The 16,965-nt window shown below is 41.7% G+C and overlaps 1 protein-coding gene and 1 long non-coding RNA gene across 4 annotated transcripts in view; one reads left to right on the top strand and one right to left on the bottom strand.

Moving 5' to 3' along the window:
* POLE2 (DNA polymerase epsilon 2, accessory subunit) overlaps nt 1-16,776 on the top strand; it is a 33,856-nt gene extending 17,080 nt beyond the window's left edge. The window contains exons 11-19 of one of the 3 annotated variants that reach the window (XM_074996155.1): nt 214-386; nt 8,502-8,591; nt 8,786-8,840; nt 10,961-11,020; nt 11,120-11,197; nt 11,734-11,842; nt 14,354-14,530; nt 15,399-15,466; nt 16,758-16,776. In XM_074996155.1, coding sequence (XP_074852256.1) covers nt 214-386; nt 8,502-8,591; nt 8,786-8,840; nt 10,961-11,020; nt 11,120-11,197; nt 11,734-11,842; nt 14,354-14,530; nt 15,399-15,466; nt 16,758-16,776 — 829 coding nt within the window. Of the gene's footprint in view, nt 1-213; nt 387-8,501; nt 8,592-8,785; nt 8,841-10,960; nt 11,021-11,119; nt 11,198-11,733; nt 11,843-14,353; nt 14,531-15,398; nt 15,471-16,757 lie in introns of those variants that run through there. The other 2 variants (XM_074996157.1, XM_074996156.1) reach the window with 2 other exon arrangements.
* The window catches only part of LOC142014119 (uncharacterized), a 6,475-nt gene continuing 4,872 nt past the window's right edge, over nt 15,363-16,965 (bottom strand). Inside the window, exon 3 of the long non-coding RNA XR_012645869.1 lies at nt 15,363-15,611. This is a non-coding gene — a long non-coding RNA (uncharacterized LOC142014119). The remainder of the gene's footprint in view (nt 15,612-16,965) is intronic.

The raw sequence follows: 16,965 nt of genomic DNA, 5'->3' as shown, positions 1-16,965 counted from the left end.
GAGATGGCTAAACAAGCAAATAAATTAACTATTGACGTGTTCCCTCTGCTGGTATGTTTTGTCCCTTCCCCACCTGGTATATTAGATTCAAAGTGCTTCAGGGAAGGGAGCATCTTCTACTCTTGTGTGGCTCTTAAGTACTATGGCAGTAAACATGTTAAAAAATAAAAACCTGAAGAATGAGTGATAAAATATTGCTTTTAATTTATGTAGGGCATATTATGGGAACATAAACTTTTTTGGAGGGCCTTCTTCAACTTCAGTAAAAGCTTCTGCAAAACTGAAACAACTTGAGGATGAAAATGAAGATGCCATGTTTGTTTTTGTTTCTGATGTGTGGCTGGACCAAGCAGAAGTGCTAGAAAAGCTTCGCACTATGTTTTCAGGTCAGTGGAGAGCTTTTTGCCTATTTTATCTGATCCTTACATTGAAGCATGTTTAAGTAGTTCAATGTGGCTGTATGACTTTAAATAGGCTCATTAGCCAAAAAAGTAGTTGAGTTGTTTTTCCTCAAGTTGTGATATGAAGGTAATCCGTCACTCTTAAAACAGATGATGAGAAAATCTGAGGCAATGGCATAGTAGTCACAACTCAAATGCCATTATATGTCTGGATAATCTCGTATTTAAAGAAGGGAGAGGGGCACGTCTTACTGTGTGTGGACCCCTGCTGTACTAATTCCCAATTCTGATGAAAAATCAGCCTTTGTTTAAGTGGTTGTAGATCTGATTCATGGCTTGTCTTATTTTTCTTATATGGACCGTCTCTAACAATTTCTAAAATTGATTTGCGTGGTGTTTAAAAAACCTGGGAGCTCAGATACCTCTATCTCATTTAGTAACAATATTGTTTTGAGTTGCAGCCCTGTTGTGTTATGTGAAAAGAATATTTGTCTGGTTTCTTCCTTGGCCTTTTTTTTTTTTTTCTTCAAAGAAAGAGTTTACTCTGTTAGAATCTAATACTTCCTCCTGAACCCTTCTTAGTTTTAGCAGTAAGAACATACTTTGATTTATTCTTAAAATATGCACTCCACTCCCCAGTATCATTACATTAGTAATTTTCACAGCTATTTTACAGAAAATGTCTGAGTGATCCATGAATTGCAGCTGGACGTTCCAAAATACTTTTGGAACAACATGTATTTGCTGCTCTGAATAGAATGGAAATGATTGTATGTGGAAAAAGAAACAAAATCATAGGTGGGAAATTACTGTTAGTTTGGAATACTTGAGACAAATTATCAAACTCTCTCCTAGTATCAGACATTATGGAAACTAGTGAAGTATTTTGAGAAATATTGATAAGAGGTGACTGAAACTGATCTACAATTGCATCTGATAAAATAATAAAGAGCTCTTAATCAGCTGAATATCCTACTCATCAGGGTGTATGAAATTTACTGTTTAAAAAATTAGGTCAAATAGAGTTTTATTTATAGATAAGAATACTTTTCACATTTTTAAAACAAAATAATGTTTGAGTGTGTTATCAGAATAGAGACATTAGTTAAGAGTTTAACTTTTCTTGACATAAGATTTATTTAAACAAATAGGATGTCAATCAGAGAGAGATGGAAGCTTCAGTACTTGTTCATTTTTATTTTTATTGGGAATTTAGTTTATTTTGATTATTTTAGTTTCAGATTACTAACTACAGGATGAACGTCCCTAGTCCATCACATTGGCCGTGTCTACACTAGCCCAAATCTTCAGAGATTACTATGAGGCACTGAAATACATATTCAGTGCCTCATTAGCATGACACTGGCCACGGCACTTCAAAATTGCCACGGCTTTCTGCTGCGCGGCTCGTCCAGACAGGGCTCCTTTTTTGAAAGGATGCCGTCAACTTCGAAATCCCCTTATTCCTATCTGCATGGCCATTTCAAAGATTTGGGCTAGTGTAGATGTAGCCATTGAGAGCCAGGACTGGTGGTTGCAAACAAACTTTATGGGACCCTGGGAAACTTGGCCACACCCATGATAAGTGGACATCTAGCTAACTAAAATCAGACCAGACCACAGATGTTGATGGACGAGAGAATGACAGACTAGAGAGTTTCAACCTGTAGTACCATCCAAACAAAGAAGCAGTCAAATAGCACTTTAAAGGCTAACAAAATAATTTATTAGATGAGCTTTCGTGGGACAGACCCACTTCTTCAGACCATAGCCGTACCAGAACAGACTCAATATTTAAGGCACAGAGTCTGTTCTGGTATGGCTATGGTCTGAAGAAGTAGGTCTGTCCCATGAAAGGTCACCTAATAAATTATTTTGTTAGTCTTTAAACTGCTACTTGACTGCTTTTTTGTTTTGAAAGTATATAGACTAGCACAGCTCCCTCTGTGTTACTATTCAACCTATAGTACTGTGTGTTATCAGGTTGCTGTTTCTTTTCATGATTTGTGAGAGACTTTTACCTTTCTAAAGGGCCTATCTCTAGTTAATAATCTAAAGAAAGAATAAGCACACTGCAGTGTTTTGGTATTACCTTTTACTGGAGAGAGGCTTTTGTGGGCACACAGACTTTGGAACATATATACACACATTTTACTGATATTTAAGAGAATCTGTCCATTTTATTATTATTAAGTATGAATTTTTAAAATTGCATTGAATGTACAGTAAACTCTTTGATATCCAGCAACCCCGGCTGGGACTGGGAGTTTGCCGTATATTCAAAAATGCCGGATGTGTGGGAGGCTCCAGTATGCTCTGGGGGGCCTGGCGCCAGGAGAGGAGCTGCTCTGAGCCGGGCAGTGCATGGTCACGCTGGGCGGGAAAGCAGAGGAGCTGCTAGCTGCAACAGATTGCTGGTTAATAGAGAAGTCCAGTTATTTGAATACTGGTTGAAAGAGAGCTTACTGTATTATGATTAAATCTGGTGTGAACATTTGATGGCTTTTGTGCGTAAATATTAACTATTGGCCCAATATGTTCCCCATGAAGTCTGGAGCTGAAACAGATCCTCGCTATATGGCACTGCTGTTGCTGCAGGTAACAGTGGATTTTCTGTAAATGAGATGTTCATCTCAGTCCTGTTCCCCTCTAAATACACTCATCCCTGGCTATACAAGCACAATTGATTCCCAACTTTTGGCTTGTAGGTGAAAACTCATAAGAGCGACACTAACGTCCTGTTAAAACAAACATAAAAGTCTCCAATTTGTTCCAAGTGCTTGTAACTTGACATAAACTAGTTGAGTTTAGGTACTTTTCTGATGTATTTGAATAGTTTGGCATCAGAAATAGGATGTAGTGTATGTATGTAGAGCAGGGATTCCCAGCCTATGGGTAGGACCCAAACATGTGTCCCATCAGCTTTGTTAAAGATCGCCAGCTGTGCAGTTCTCAGCTGCATGTGGCTGTTAAAGAAGCCATTTGCAGTTTCTTAACACTGCTGCTTCAGGCAGATCTTTATCAACAGAAACACCTGCTGGAGACGACAGCTATCTCTATCACTAATGGTAACAAAACAAAAAGCAGTCAAGTAACAGAGAGTAAGCCGTGCTAGTCTATATACTATCAAAACAAAAAGCAGTCAAGTAGCACTTTAAAGACTAGCAAAATAGTTTATTAGGTGAGCTTTCGTGGGACAAACCCACTTCTTCAGACCATAGCCAGACCAGAACAGACTCAAAAAGATCTCAGCAAACTGAGTGATTGGGCAGCAAAATGGCAAATGAAATTTAATGTGGGTAAGTGTAAGGTAATGCACATTAGAAAAAATAACCCAAATTACATGTACAATATGATGGGGTCAAATTTAGCTACGACAGATCAGGAAAGGAATCTTGGAGTTATAGTGGATAGTTCTCTGAAGACATCCACGCAGTGTGCAGCGGCAGTTAGTAAAGCAAATAGGATGTTAGGAATTATTAAAAAAGGGATCGATAATAAGACAAAAGATATCATACTTCCCCTATATAAAGCTATGGTACGCCGACATCTTGAGTACTGTGTGCAGATGTGGTCTCCTCACCTCAAAAAAGATATATTGGCATTAGAAAAGGTACAGAAAAGGGCAACTAAGATGATTAGGGGTTTGGAACGGGTCCCATATGGGGAGAGGCTAGAGAGACTGGGACTTTTCAGTCTGGAAAAGAGGCGATTGAAGGGTGATATGATAGAGGTATATAAAATCATGAATGGTGTGGAGAAAGTGAACATAGAAAAATTATTTACCTTTTCCCATAATACAAGAACTAGGGGACACCAAATGAAATTGATGGGTAGTAGGTTCAAAACTAATAAAAGGAAATTTTTCTTCACACAGCACACAGTCAACCTGTGGAACTCCTTGCCCGAGGAGGCTGTGAAGGCCAGGACTCTATTAGGATTTAAAAAAGAGCTTGATAAATTTTTGCAGGTTAGGTCCATAAATGGCTATTAGTCAGGGGTAAAGTATGGTGCCCTAGCCTTCAGTACAAGGGCAGGAGATGGATGGCAGGAGATAAATCACTTGATCATTGTCTTCTGTTCTCCTTCTCTGGGGCACCTGGCATTGGCCACCGTCGGCAGACGGGATACTGGGCTGGATGGACCTTTGGTCTTATCCAGTATGGCCATTCTTATGTTCTTATGACTCAATATTTAAGGCACAGAGAACCAAAAAACAGTAAGCAAGGAGGACAAATCAGAAAAAGATAATCAAGGTGAGCAAATCAGAGAGTGGAGGGGTGGGGGGGAAGCTCAAGAATTAGATTGAGCCAAGTATGCAGACAAGCCCCTATAGTGACTCAGAAAGTTCCCATCACGATTTAAACCATGTGTTCATGTGCCGAATTTGAATATAAAAGCCAGCTCAGATGTTTCTCTTTCCAAAACGGTGCGATAATTCCTTTTCAGTAACACACATACCACATCCACATCCACGCAAGACCCCACAGTACTAGGCTTTACCAGTGCCAGACAAGATATTTTTAAAACACACTTCCTCTCTCTACAAAAAAGAAAAAAGAATAAATTTTCTTCATTACTTCATTCCTTAGGATACTTCAACCACAATAACAGTAGCTCAACCAACAACATTGTTAACCTTTCAAACTACCAACTCAGCCCAGCAGAGGAGTCTCTCTTATCCCGGGGTCTTTCCTTCTGCCCTACCTCCTCCACGAACTTAATACAATTCTGTGGCGACCTTGAAGCCTTCTTTCGCCGCCACTGTCTAAAGGAATTTTTCCAGCACACCTATGAACAACAGTCTGACTCTCTCGACCCCACCCCCCACCAACAACAAAAGAAGAAAAAAGCTATGTGGACTCCCCCTGAGGGTCATAGTGAAAGTCTGGACTTCTATGTACAGTGCTTCCGCAACCGTGCTCAGGCTGACATTATATACAAACAACGCCAACTGAGACATCATCTGAACTATGCTGAACGCCATGCTGTCCAGAGTCTCAAAAATAACCCAGACATCATAATCCAAACCAGCTGACAAAGGGGGTGCTGTTGTCATCCTGAATAGGTCAGACTATGAACAGGAGGCAGCCAGACAACTCTCCAACACCATATTTTACAGACCTCTCTCCGCTGATCCCACTTTGGAATTCCAAAGGAAATTACAACAACTACTGAAGGAACTCCCTGCTGCTACTCGGGACCTCATTAACTCAGACACACCATCTGAGCCGCAGCCTGGATTATTCTATTTACTTCCCAAAATCCACAAACCTGGAAACCCTGGACGCCCTATCATTTCAGGTATTGGCACCCTTACTACCAGACTATCCAGTTACGTGGACTCCCTCCTCAAACCCTATGCCACCAACGCTCCCAGCTATATCCGAGATACCACCGACTTCCTGAGGAAATTATAAAACATTGGAAAAGTTCTTGATAATGCCATCCTTGCCACAATGGATGTAGAGGCTCTGTACACTAATATTCCACATAAAGACAGATTACAAGCAATCAGGAATACCATCCCTGATGCCACCACAGCCAATCTGGTGTCTGACCTCTGTAACTTTGTTCTCACACACAGTCATTTCCGTTTTGGGGACAATTTATACCTCCAGATTAGTGGAACTGCTATGGGCACCCACATGGCCCCACAATATGCTAATATATTTATGGCTGACCTGGAACAATGATTCCTCAGCTCTCGTCCCCTATTACCACTCCTCTACTTAAGATACATTGATGACATCTTTATGATTTGGACCCATGGTACAGAGGGTCTAGAGGAATTCCACAGAGACCTTAACAATCTACACCCCACCATCAACTTATGCCTCGATTACAACATGCAAGAGATACATTTCCTGAACACTACAGTACTAATCAAGGATGGCCTGATCAGTACCACACTGTACCGAAAGCCTACGGATCGCTATACTTATCTACACCCTTCTAGTTTCCATCCTGCACATGTGACTAGATCCATTGTTTACAGTCAAGCTCTTAGGTACAATTGCGTTTGCTCTGATCCAACTGACAGAGACCAAAAACTACAAGAACTTTACCAAATATTCATAAACCTGAATTACCCACCAGGAGAAGTAAAAAAACAAATCGACAGGGCCAGACGAATACCCAGAGACCAGCTACTCCAAGATCGGCCCAAAAAAGCCAAGAACAGAACACCACTGGTCATCACCTACAGCCTGCAACTCAGACCACTGCAACGAATTATTAAAGATCTACAACCGATCCTTAATCAGGATGCCACACTCCAGAAGGCCCTGGGTGACATGCCTGTTCTCTCCTACAGACAACCTCCCAACCTCATGAGGATCCTCACTAACAGCCACAGTCTATACCCCAGGAATACCAGTCCTGGAACATTTCCCTGCAACACAGCCCGCTGCCAGCTTTGTCCACATATCTTCTCTGGAAATACCATCACTGGACCTAACCAGGTTACTCACAGAATCATGGGCACTTTCTCATGCTCCTCTACTAACATCATATATGCCATCATGTGCCAACAATGCCCAGATGCTTTATATATTGGACAGACTTCTAACTCCCTTAGACAAAGGGTCAATGGGCACAAAACAGACATCAAAACACTCCAGATCCACAAACCAGTTAATCAACATTTTAATGGAATGGGGCATTCTGTCAATGACCTCAAGGTATGTGTGTTACTGAAAAGGAATTATAGCACCGTTTTGGAAAGAGAAACATCTGAGCTGGCTTTTATATTCAAATTCAGCACATTAGCACATGGTTTAAATCGTGATGGGAATTTTCTGAGTCACTATAGGGGCTCGTCTGCATACTTGGCTCAATCTAATTCTTGACCTTCCCCCCACCCCTCCACTCTCTGATTTGCTCACCTTGATTATCTTTTTCTGATTTGTCCTCCTTGCTTACTGTTTTTGGTTCTCTGTGCCTTAAATCTTGAGTCTGTTCTGGTCTGGCTATGGTCTGAAGAAGTGGGTTTGTCCCACGAAAGCTCACCTAATAAACCATTTTGCTAGTCTTTAAAGTGCTACTTGACTGCTTTTTGTTTTGATAGTGTATAGACTAGCATGGCTTCCTTTTTGTTACTATTCACTAATAATAGCAATTACCTCATGCCTAGGTGCTGAAACCTTAACACTTGAGTTAGTTGCTGGGAGCAGGAGGGCTGGGAGAGCCACCCAACCTAGCAGCCCCACTGAAGAGGCTGCAGGAGGAGGAGGAAGAGGAATGTCTAAGGCTGGGGGTGTTGGGGGATGTGCAGGGGTGTCTAAGACTGGGGATGATTTGGGGCTGCTGGGGGTGGGGTTGAGGCTGGGGGCACTTTGGAACCTGGCGGGGGCTAAGGGTGAGGTCTGCAGGACAGGTGAGGGTGGTTCTAATACAGTAAACCCTCAAGTTATGCAGGGTTTGCAGGAGCAACCCCTGGGTAACTTGAATTTTCCTGCAAGGGGAGGGGAGCCAGGGACCACCAGGGCTGGTCAGTTTCCTGGCTCCCAGAGTGACAGGAGCTGGGAACCAGGTGCAGGCTGGTTCCAGTCTCCCCATGGCTCCTGGGGCTGGGAAGCTCATCAGCTCATGGCTGGTGAGTTTCACATTCCCACCAGCACCGGGGAGGGAACCAGGCTAAGAGGCTTCTCCCACTCTTCCCCCAGCCTAAGGGCTGTCAGACAGCTGCATGTCTGAGGGAAGGGAGAGAGAAGGCTCCAGCCAAGGGTCTGCGGGTCTGCCCGCTCCTGGCCAGGGACCATGCTCATATAAGTGGGGGAAGTTCACTTAGATAGGGCATAAAGGTAGGTACTGTACATATGTTCCTCCTTTTAGGGAGTACGTGTAAGTAAAGTACTTGTTAACCGAGGGATGAGTGTACGTATAAATAAATCAATAAATAAGTTGTCTCGTTCATTTCCTGCTTTAAAGTAATCGCTTGGCCACTTTAACAATATTGTAGCTGGAACCACTGCTCCAGCTCCTGACGCTAATGAAACAGAGTAGTGGGAGACCTGTTCATCACTGAAAAATACTAAACTACAAAGTAATGGTTTGTAAACTGTAATACGGAATGTAATGTTCACATACCTTTCTCAGGTTACTCCGCCGTGCCTCCAACATGCTTTTTCTTTTGTGGGAATTTTTCATCTGCACCATATGGAAAAAATCAAATTCAGTCCCTAAAAGGTATGGAAGTCTTTGTGCATTAAAATAGGCAACACATATTGCCTTCTCACTTCTATTACATTTTTAATGTTTTAGGAGAGAGTGTTTTTAGATATATTAAACATATAAAACATATGACTAGTTCATGAAGTACATAATTTTAGTGTCCTGACCATGTCATAAGGAAGCTTTAAAGGCATTTTTTCTGACTTCAGATTCCCTCAAAGCTCTTGCAGACATAATATGTGACTATCCCAGCATTCATAAAAGGTAAGCATCAAATTGCTTACATCATGGTAAAGGTTATGTTTGTTATGTGAAAAAAAATTAACAGAATAGTTGTACTGATGACTTTTAAATACTTCATTAACTACCATGGGCAAGGCATGGTTGTGCAGCTGTTTGCAGTACCATGCCATAGTGTTGAAAGAAGGCTGTATGACTGTTTTGGGAAGCGTGTAAGATTTGGATCCACCCTTTGATAGCTGTGTAAGGTGAGCTAGTGTTTGCTGAACAAATGTTAAACCAACTCTCCATTTCTGGTATTGTTTTCATGTGGACTAGTTACAGCTCATCTTCTTGCCAGAGTGAAATTCAAGTGAATTTGTGTGCCTGGCTACTGCCCAGTGGGGACCTGACCCATGCACACTTTTGTGCGAGATCAGGGCTTACATTGGATTTTTTAAATTAAAATGTAAGGTCTTACACTCCTAGTCGGAACTGTGGGTCGTCAAGCTATGCAAGCCCCAGAAAGCTTCATTTGAAATACTGGCTGGATACAGTCTTACCCAGAAACCAGCTACTCATAGAAAGGCCCAAGAAGGTTAATAACAGAACACCACTTGTCATCACTTATAGCCCCCAACTCAAACCCCTTCAGTGCACTGTCAGCAATCTACAACCTGTACTGGAATGTGATGCTGCACTCTCACAGGCCCTACGTGACAGGCCTGTTCTTTCCTACAGACTGACACCCAACCGCAGGAACATTCTCACTAGCAGCCGCACACCACACCTCAAATACTAATCCTGGAACTTTTCTTTGCAACAAAACTCATTGCCAATGCTGTACACGTTTACGTTAGAGACATCATTACTGGACCAAACCACGTCAGTTACATGGGGCTCACGCTCCTGCACTTCCACTAATGTGATATATGCCATCATGTGCCAGCAGTGCTCCTCTGCCATGTATATTAGACAAGCTGGACAATTACTTTGCCAAAGACTGAATGGACGCAAATCAGACATTCGGAATCTGAATACACATAAACCAGTAAGGGAGCATTTCAGTTTGGCAGGACACAGTGTTCAACACTTAATGGTGTGCATTTTAAAACAAAGAGTTTTTAACACCAGATTAAAAAGGGAGACATCTGAACTGGAATTTACTTTCAGGGTCGATACCTATCACCATGGACTTCAACAAAGATATCAATGATCTTATGCATTACTAGGACAGTTTCCCCACCTTTGATATTCGCAGTGATCACAGGCATCCCACTTAATAGACACTTGCAATGGCTTTTCTCTCCTCCCTTACCCCATTTCCTCTCCCTTGTCTAGTTGATTCATCAGGTTTTTTTTTCATTTTTTCCTATCTTTTTAAAAACTTTACCAGTATTCTCCAGACCTGAAGAAGTGGGTCTGTCCCACAAAAGCTTATCACCTAATAAATCATTTAGTTAGTCTTTAAGGCGCTACAAGACTTTTTGTTTTGACTGGATACAGATGCACTTCCTTTCCACCTCTTTCCCCAAACAGCTTTCTACAGCCATTATTTTAGGAGCAAATTAGTAGAAAGGGAGCTCCTGCAAATTAACTTTTTGCACTCCATTGTTTCTGTTTCTGTAGTCTTTCAGAGCCTCTAGCTGTGGCTTTGGGACTGAACCTCTTACAAAACTCTCTTTAAAACTTTCCTTTCTGTGATACCTACAGAAAGAAATGGCTAGGCTACTGCTTTGCTGACACTACCACCAATTATGCTGATCCACATTGTCTCACTGTGCCCGCTTATCTCTTGTTTTATATGTTGGTGTAAGCTCTTTGAGCAAGGGATTTGTTTTGTTTTGTGTTTGTACAGGACCTAGCACAATGGGGCCCTAGTCTATGACTAAGGCTCCTATGGTCCTGCAAATAAATACAACTACTACATGGATTTTGGGGCATGGAGGGAAAGGCAGGAATAGTCAGATTCATCCTCTCCGTCTTCGGATGCTCTGAATTTGTAATAAAAGCTGTCAGGTGACTTGACTGGTCACCAGAATGGGTACCCATAGAGTAACATTACTTAAGCATTTTTGTAGTTTGATTCCTAATATGTAGCTTAAATTTAAGTAATTGCAATTAGGACTATATTAACCATGATTTATGTCTTAAATTGTTTATAGCAGTCGATTTGTATTCATTCCTGGCCTGGAAGACCCTGGTCCTGGTTCAATTTTGCCAAGGCAGGTTTGCTACATAGTTTTTCAAATTTTAAGAACTTTATAGTACAATATTGCTAAAGAGCATACAAAACTTGTGAAATACGCTATTCTTTGTCGTAGGCCGCCACTAGCAGAAAACATCACTAGAGAATTCAGACAGCGGGTGCCATTTTCAGTTTTCACTACAAATCCTTGCAGGTAAATGGGTGACTTCTATATTAACCAGAAAATGCAAAACTCTTATTGCTGTTTTTCATACAGTTTTGTTAGTGACCAGTTTGTGTTTGGAAGCAACATCCTTACAATGCGGGAAAGCTACAATAAATGTATTTGAGGGAAAGTAAGATTTTAAATGTTAGCAGTAAAAGGTTAATTTTACCTTTATAACTTTTTCTGTTATTTATTGAGAAATGACATTTGTGTAAAATTTTTAAAATTAGTATCTGTCCATAGCATGCAGTTGTCTTATATTCTTCCCTCATCTCAAAGTTCAGTAGCAGAAATACAAACAACGAAAATGTGGATCCAATGTGTTTACTTTTCTCTATTTCAAAGGAAGGGAGATGTGATGGAGACTGTGACTTTTTTTTAAATCAAAATTTATCTCTAATTTTTGTAGGTACAAAAACAATAGAAAAGAGATTGACTGACTTTGAAATGATCTTCTAGGGTTTCATAACTCTTATTACTTCATTCCAATACTAGGAAGCTTTCATTCAGTATTTTTTATTCAGAGTTCAGTACTGCACACAAGAAATCATCATCTTTCGTGAAGATTTAGTAAATAAAATGTGCAGAAACTGCGTTCGCTTTCCTAGCAGCAACTTGGATATTCCAAACCATGTAAGTTAAGAGTATGCCCAATGTTTCTTCTTAAGATTTCCTTGATTTACTGTGTAAAATACAAGATTTGTATACATATTAGTTGGGTATCACTTACCCATATATAACAGAACCGTGTTTGGTGACTGAGAACAAATATTATTAAACAAAAGTTCAATGCATATAATGTTACTACTTCAAAGGTAAGTAGTATGGTAAGATAACTGAAGATCTAACACAGACTGAAAGCATTCAGAGGTCAGAGTCCCCCCTCTCTCTCTGGATTCCACGGTTGGGGAACATGTGCCTATCTGCCCAAGTTTGGAATTTTCTACTAATCCAATGTCCTTGGTGTATACAGTGATCCCTCGAAATGCATGATTTCAAGTTGCACTTAACTCACATTAACATGAGCTAAGCACAACTCAAAATCCTGCTCCCCCTGGCCTGGGTTCAACCCCCCACCCCCTGCTCTGACTCATCCCCTTCTTTCCGCCCATGCAACCCCGGCTCACCCCCCTCCTACTCCACATGTAGCTCTGGCTCACCCCCCCGACCCCCAGCCCGGCATAGCTCTGGCTCAACTCACAGCAGGGCCACGCAGCTCCAGCTCAACTCAAGCCCTCTAACCCAACCCCAGGTTTAACCCACCTGTTCCCCTCCCACTGCCCCAACCCACCGCCAGGCTTTACCCTCTCCAGCTGCCTCCCCAACTCCAGGATTTACTTTTCAAAAGGGAACTCCAGGTGCTCCTGCTTCCCCACCTGCAGAATGTGCATTCTGCCGGGGGAAAAAGCCACCCCCCCGGACTTATGTGAAATTTGAGTTATGCAAGGGTACATCACCATGCAACCCTCACTTAAGTTGAGGGACTTACTAATAGCCAATGCATTTTTTTAATACAAAAAAAAAAAACAGTACTCAGCCAGCTCCTCTTGCCCCAGCGAATCCTGCAGGTGGGGCTGCCGAGGTGCCAGTACTCAATACCAGCAAGTACCAGCGCTACCAGCGCATAAAAAAAAAGCACTGCTAATGACTATTGTGCCAAGAGATTCTGACTTAACGAGAGGCATGGTGGCATGGCACAATGTAACTTGTTGTGTCTTGGTATTCCAGGGATTGGAATGGTGGCTCTGTAATTGGGTACCTGAGACTTGCACAACTTGAGACCTGTTGTTTCTGAGGCTTCTTTTTCTTACCACATCACACTACAGTGGAGTCCTTTTGTTTCATGAGCAATTCAGTCAAATTTATAAATCTTCATTTTGTGTGTGCGCACACACCGCAAATCTTTATCTTCTGTATTCATGGAAAAAACACCTTTCTCCCTCCTGCCATATTAGCAAGGTTACTGTTTGCATTTTGCCTACTGAAGTCTGGATTGTGATGTAACTGTAAGGTACTCAACCTTTCCTGCCTGCATCAGGGCTGCTGTGGCTGGGTCTGTTCCTGCCAGTTGGGGTTGCTGAGCTCAACAGGCCACTTGGTGTGAAGTTAATGGGTAAGGAAGGTTAAGCAGTGACCTTTTACATCCCTAATTTGACTATATATAGCTACGTCTACACGTGAATGCTACATCGAAATCGCTTATTTCGATGTAGCGACATCGAAATAAGCTATTTCAATGAATAACTTCTACACGTCCTCCAGGGCTGGTGCTGTTGTTCAATGTCGACGTTGGGCAGCACTACATCGAAGTAGGTGCTGCAGAGGAGCGTCTACACACCAAAGCGGCCCACATCAAAATAAGGGTGCCAGGAACAGCTGTAGACAGGGTCACAGGGCGGACTCAACAGCAAGCCGCTCCCTTAAAGGGCCCCTCCCAGACACACTTGCACTAAACAGCACAAGATCCACAGAGCCGACAACTGGTTGCGGACCCTGTGCATGCAGCATGGATCCCCAGCTGCAGCAGCAGCAGCCAGAAGCTCTGGGCTAAGGGCTGCTGCACACGGTGACCATAGAGCCCCGCAGGGGCTGGACAGAGCGTCTCTCAATCCCTCAGCTGATGGCCGCCATGGCGGACCCCGCTATTTCGATGTTGCGGGACGCGGATCGGCTACATGTGCCCTACTTCGATGTTCAATGTCGAAGTAGGGCGCTATTCCCATCTCCTCATGAGGATAGTGACTTCGACGTCTCGCCGCCTTATGTCGATTTCAACTTCGAAATAGCACTCGCCACATGTAGATGTGGCACGCGCTATTTCGAAGTTGGCGCGGCTACTTCGAAGTAGCCGGCACGTGTAGACACGGCTTATGTGTGCCACTGAGCCTGCTGTTCACTGCTTGAGATAGTTAATGGAAACCTCCCCATTACTTGTTGTGCTGCAGCCAGGAATTAGGACTTCTAGTGAGGCTTAAGTAGATGCTCTTTTCACAAACACATGCCCTCACCACATCCCTGATTAATAAACAAGAGGAGAAATAAATGAAAATCATAAGCATCTCTAAGTTGCTTTTAAGATGGAGAATTGGTAACTAATGGTGTCAAAGATGAATTTTGATTTTTTCTTTTATTTTTGTCTTCCAGTTTGTAAAGAGTATTTTATCACAAGGACATCTGACTCCACTTCCACTTTATGTCAGCCCTGTATTTTGGGCATATGATTACACCTTGAGAGTGTACCCTGTGCCAGATCTGATCGTCATTGCAGATAAATATGATCCCTTCACTGTTACCAATACTGACTGCCTTTGCATAAATCCTGTAAGATTTACTTTATGCTTTACAATAACAAGGATATTGCATCACCAGTAAACAGACAACTGTATATCTCTACAAATGAATTTATTCATTGAAATTATGTTAAGCATTCTTAGTACAGGTTGAACACTTCATCCAGTGCACTCACTCGTCTGACAACATCCGTAATCAGCATGGCTGTGTCTACATTAGCCCAAAACTTTGAAATGGCCATGCAAATGGCCATATCAAAGTTTACTAATGAAGCGCTGAATAAGGGGATAAGGGAATTTTGAAGTTGCTGGAGTCCTTTCAAAAAGAAGCCCCATCTGGACGAGCCGCATGTATGTGAGCCACGTCAATTTCGAAGTGCTGTGGCTGCCAGCATTCTAATGAGGTGCTGAATATGTAGTTCAGTGCTTCATTAGTAAACTTCGAAATGGCCATTTGCATGGCCATTTCGAAGTTTTGGGCTAGTGTAGACACAGCCCATGATTTTAGTTAGCCAGGCAACCCCTTATCATTGGTGTGGCCAAGTTTCTCTTGCGTCCATAAAATTTGTTTATAGTCACCAGTCCTGGCTCACAGCGTTCTGTGCTATTATTTAGCTGTAATTTAAATGTCTTCTAAGAGTATAGCAAGCAGTGGAAGTGTTGGTAATGCTGCTAGACAATATTGCCCTCCTGTGGTCTGGCAAATTCTCTCATCTGGCACCAGTCAGGTCCTGAGGGTGCTGGATGAGAGAGGTTCAACCTGTAGGCCAACTATAGCAAGGCAACTATTGTGTGGTTAAAACAAAAAGAAAGCAGTTGTACTTTGTTCTTTGCACAGTAACATTACAAGTTCTGCTGACATGTTTTGATTTTTTTTTTTTTTTTTTTTTCAATTATAGGGCTCTTTTCCAAGAAGTGGATTCTCATTCAAGGTGTTCTATCCCTCAAACAAAACAGTAGAGGACAGGTAAAAAGTTCAGGATCTGAAATGATGAACATAACTATTTCTTGTTTGCTTTCTTCTTAGAAGGAACAGGAATATTTAGTGATCTAAAAAAGGATGTATTTTTTAATAAGAACATCTTCTCTGGTTAGCCCACATACTTAGGGTCCTGGGGGACAAGAAGCAAAGGTCAGATTTTGCATTCAGAAACAAACAAGAAGCTCCCATTGAAGCTAATGGGAGTGATGTACACAATATCAGGGTAGGAAATGGCCGTTTTCCAATACCATGAATTTGTACTTTATTTATTTATTTATTTATTTATTTATTTATTTATTAAATACAACAGTAACAATCTCTGGGTGCAAATGTTCCAACAACACTTCTTATTTATATGTTATATATATATATATATATGTGCATTCAGGATTCTGAATCTCTACAATTAAACCATAAATTTACAAAATATAATACAAAATTGGGCCCAAAGTAGTACCTCAAAGCCAGCTATGGTGTTGAAAAAATTAGTTAGGGTTGCCAGCTTCTAATTTCTGAAAACTGGACACTATAGCAGTAGTGTTGGAACCTGTCCCTGTCCTGCCTCTTTCCCCCAAGGCCAGTCCCTGCTCTTGCCCACTATCATGTGATCCTCTGCATCTTCCTTTCTCCCTGCCCTCACCCCACCAACTGGGCTGTTTCTGCTCCTGCCCTGGGAGGGAACTGCAGTACTTGACAGAGTGCCTGCAGGTAGGCAACAGCCCTGGCTGAGCAGTGTCTGGTGCAGTTTGATGAGCTAGTGCATCTCTGTCACTTTACCCTTCCAGTAACAGGACTTTCCAGTGAAAAAACAGACACTGAGCAATTTCAGTGGAGGTGGTGCTGTATTGTGCCTAAATCATGAAAAATGTTTGCCTTTTTGTTTATAGGATTTTCTGTTTGCTGTAACAGTGTTTCTAATATAGTTTTTGTTGTAGCTGGAGCTAATTAAATCCCAGTACAATACTGTCTAACTTATTGGTGGGCAACTTATTGCCTGTGACCCCCCCTATCTACTCCCTTCCCCTATGTGCCTCTCACATGCTGGGGCACTCACACTTCCTTCTCATCATAAAACTAAGGCAGCCTATAACAGAAGTGTTCATGAAACTCTGACCAGAAGATAGAAAATGCCCCCCTCCACCCCAAGGCAGTAAGTCTGTTTAAATATTTGAGACTTCATTGAACTTTTCAGGTAGCAAAGAGCAAAACAGTAAGTGGATGGGTTTCAAGAAACAATCATGCATGTTATAATAAATACTGTTTTTATTATTTTCAGCAAACTTCAGGGTGTCTGAAATTTCTGCAATACTCTATGAAGAAATTAAACATTCTGTTTCAACATATTACAGAACTAATTTCGTATTGTTATGGATGTATTTTATTGTGTGTTAGATTATTTGTATTTTAAATGTCAGTGCAAAAGACTGGCAGTTTTTGTAAATAAATTTTACAGGAAAAATGTTTTTCTTAGCATGAAGGATTCA

The sequence above is a fragment of the Carettochelys insculpta genome, chromosome 6 (assembly GCF_033958435.1).
Source record: "Carettochelys insculpta isolate YL-2023 chromosome 6, ASM3395843v1, whole genome shotgun sequence".
NCBI lineage: Eukaryota > Metazoa > Chordata > Testudines > Carettochelyidae > Carettochelys > Carettochelys insculpta.
The sequence above is the reverse complement of the archived record's forward strand: the minus strand, read 5'-3'. Positions and strand labels throughout refer to the sequence as shown.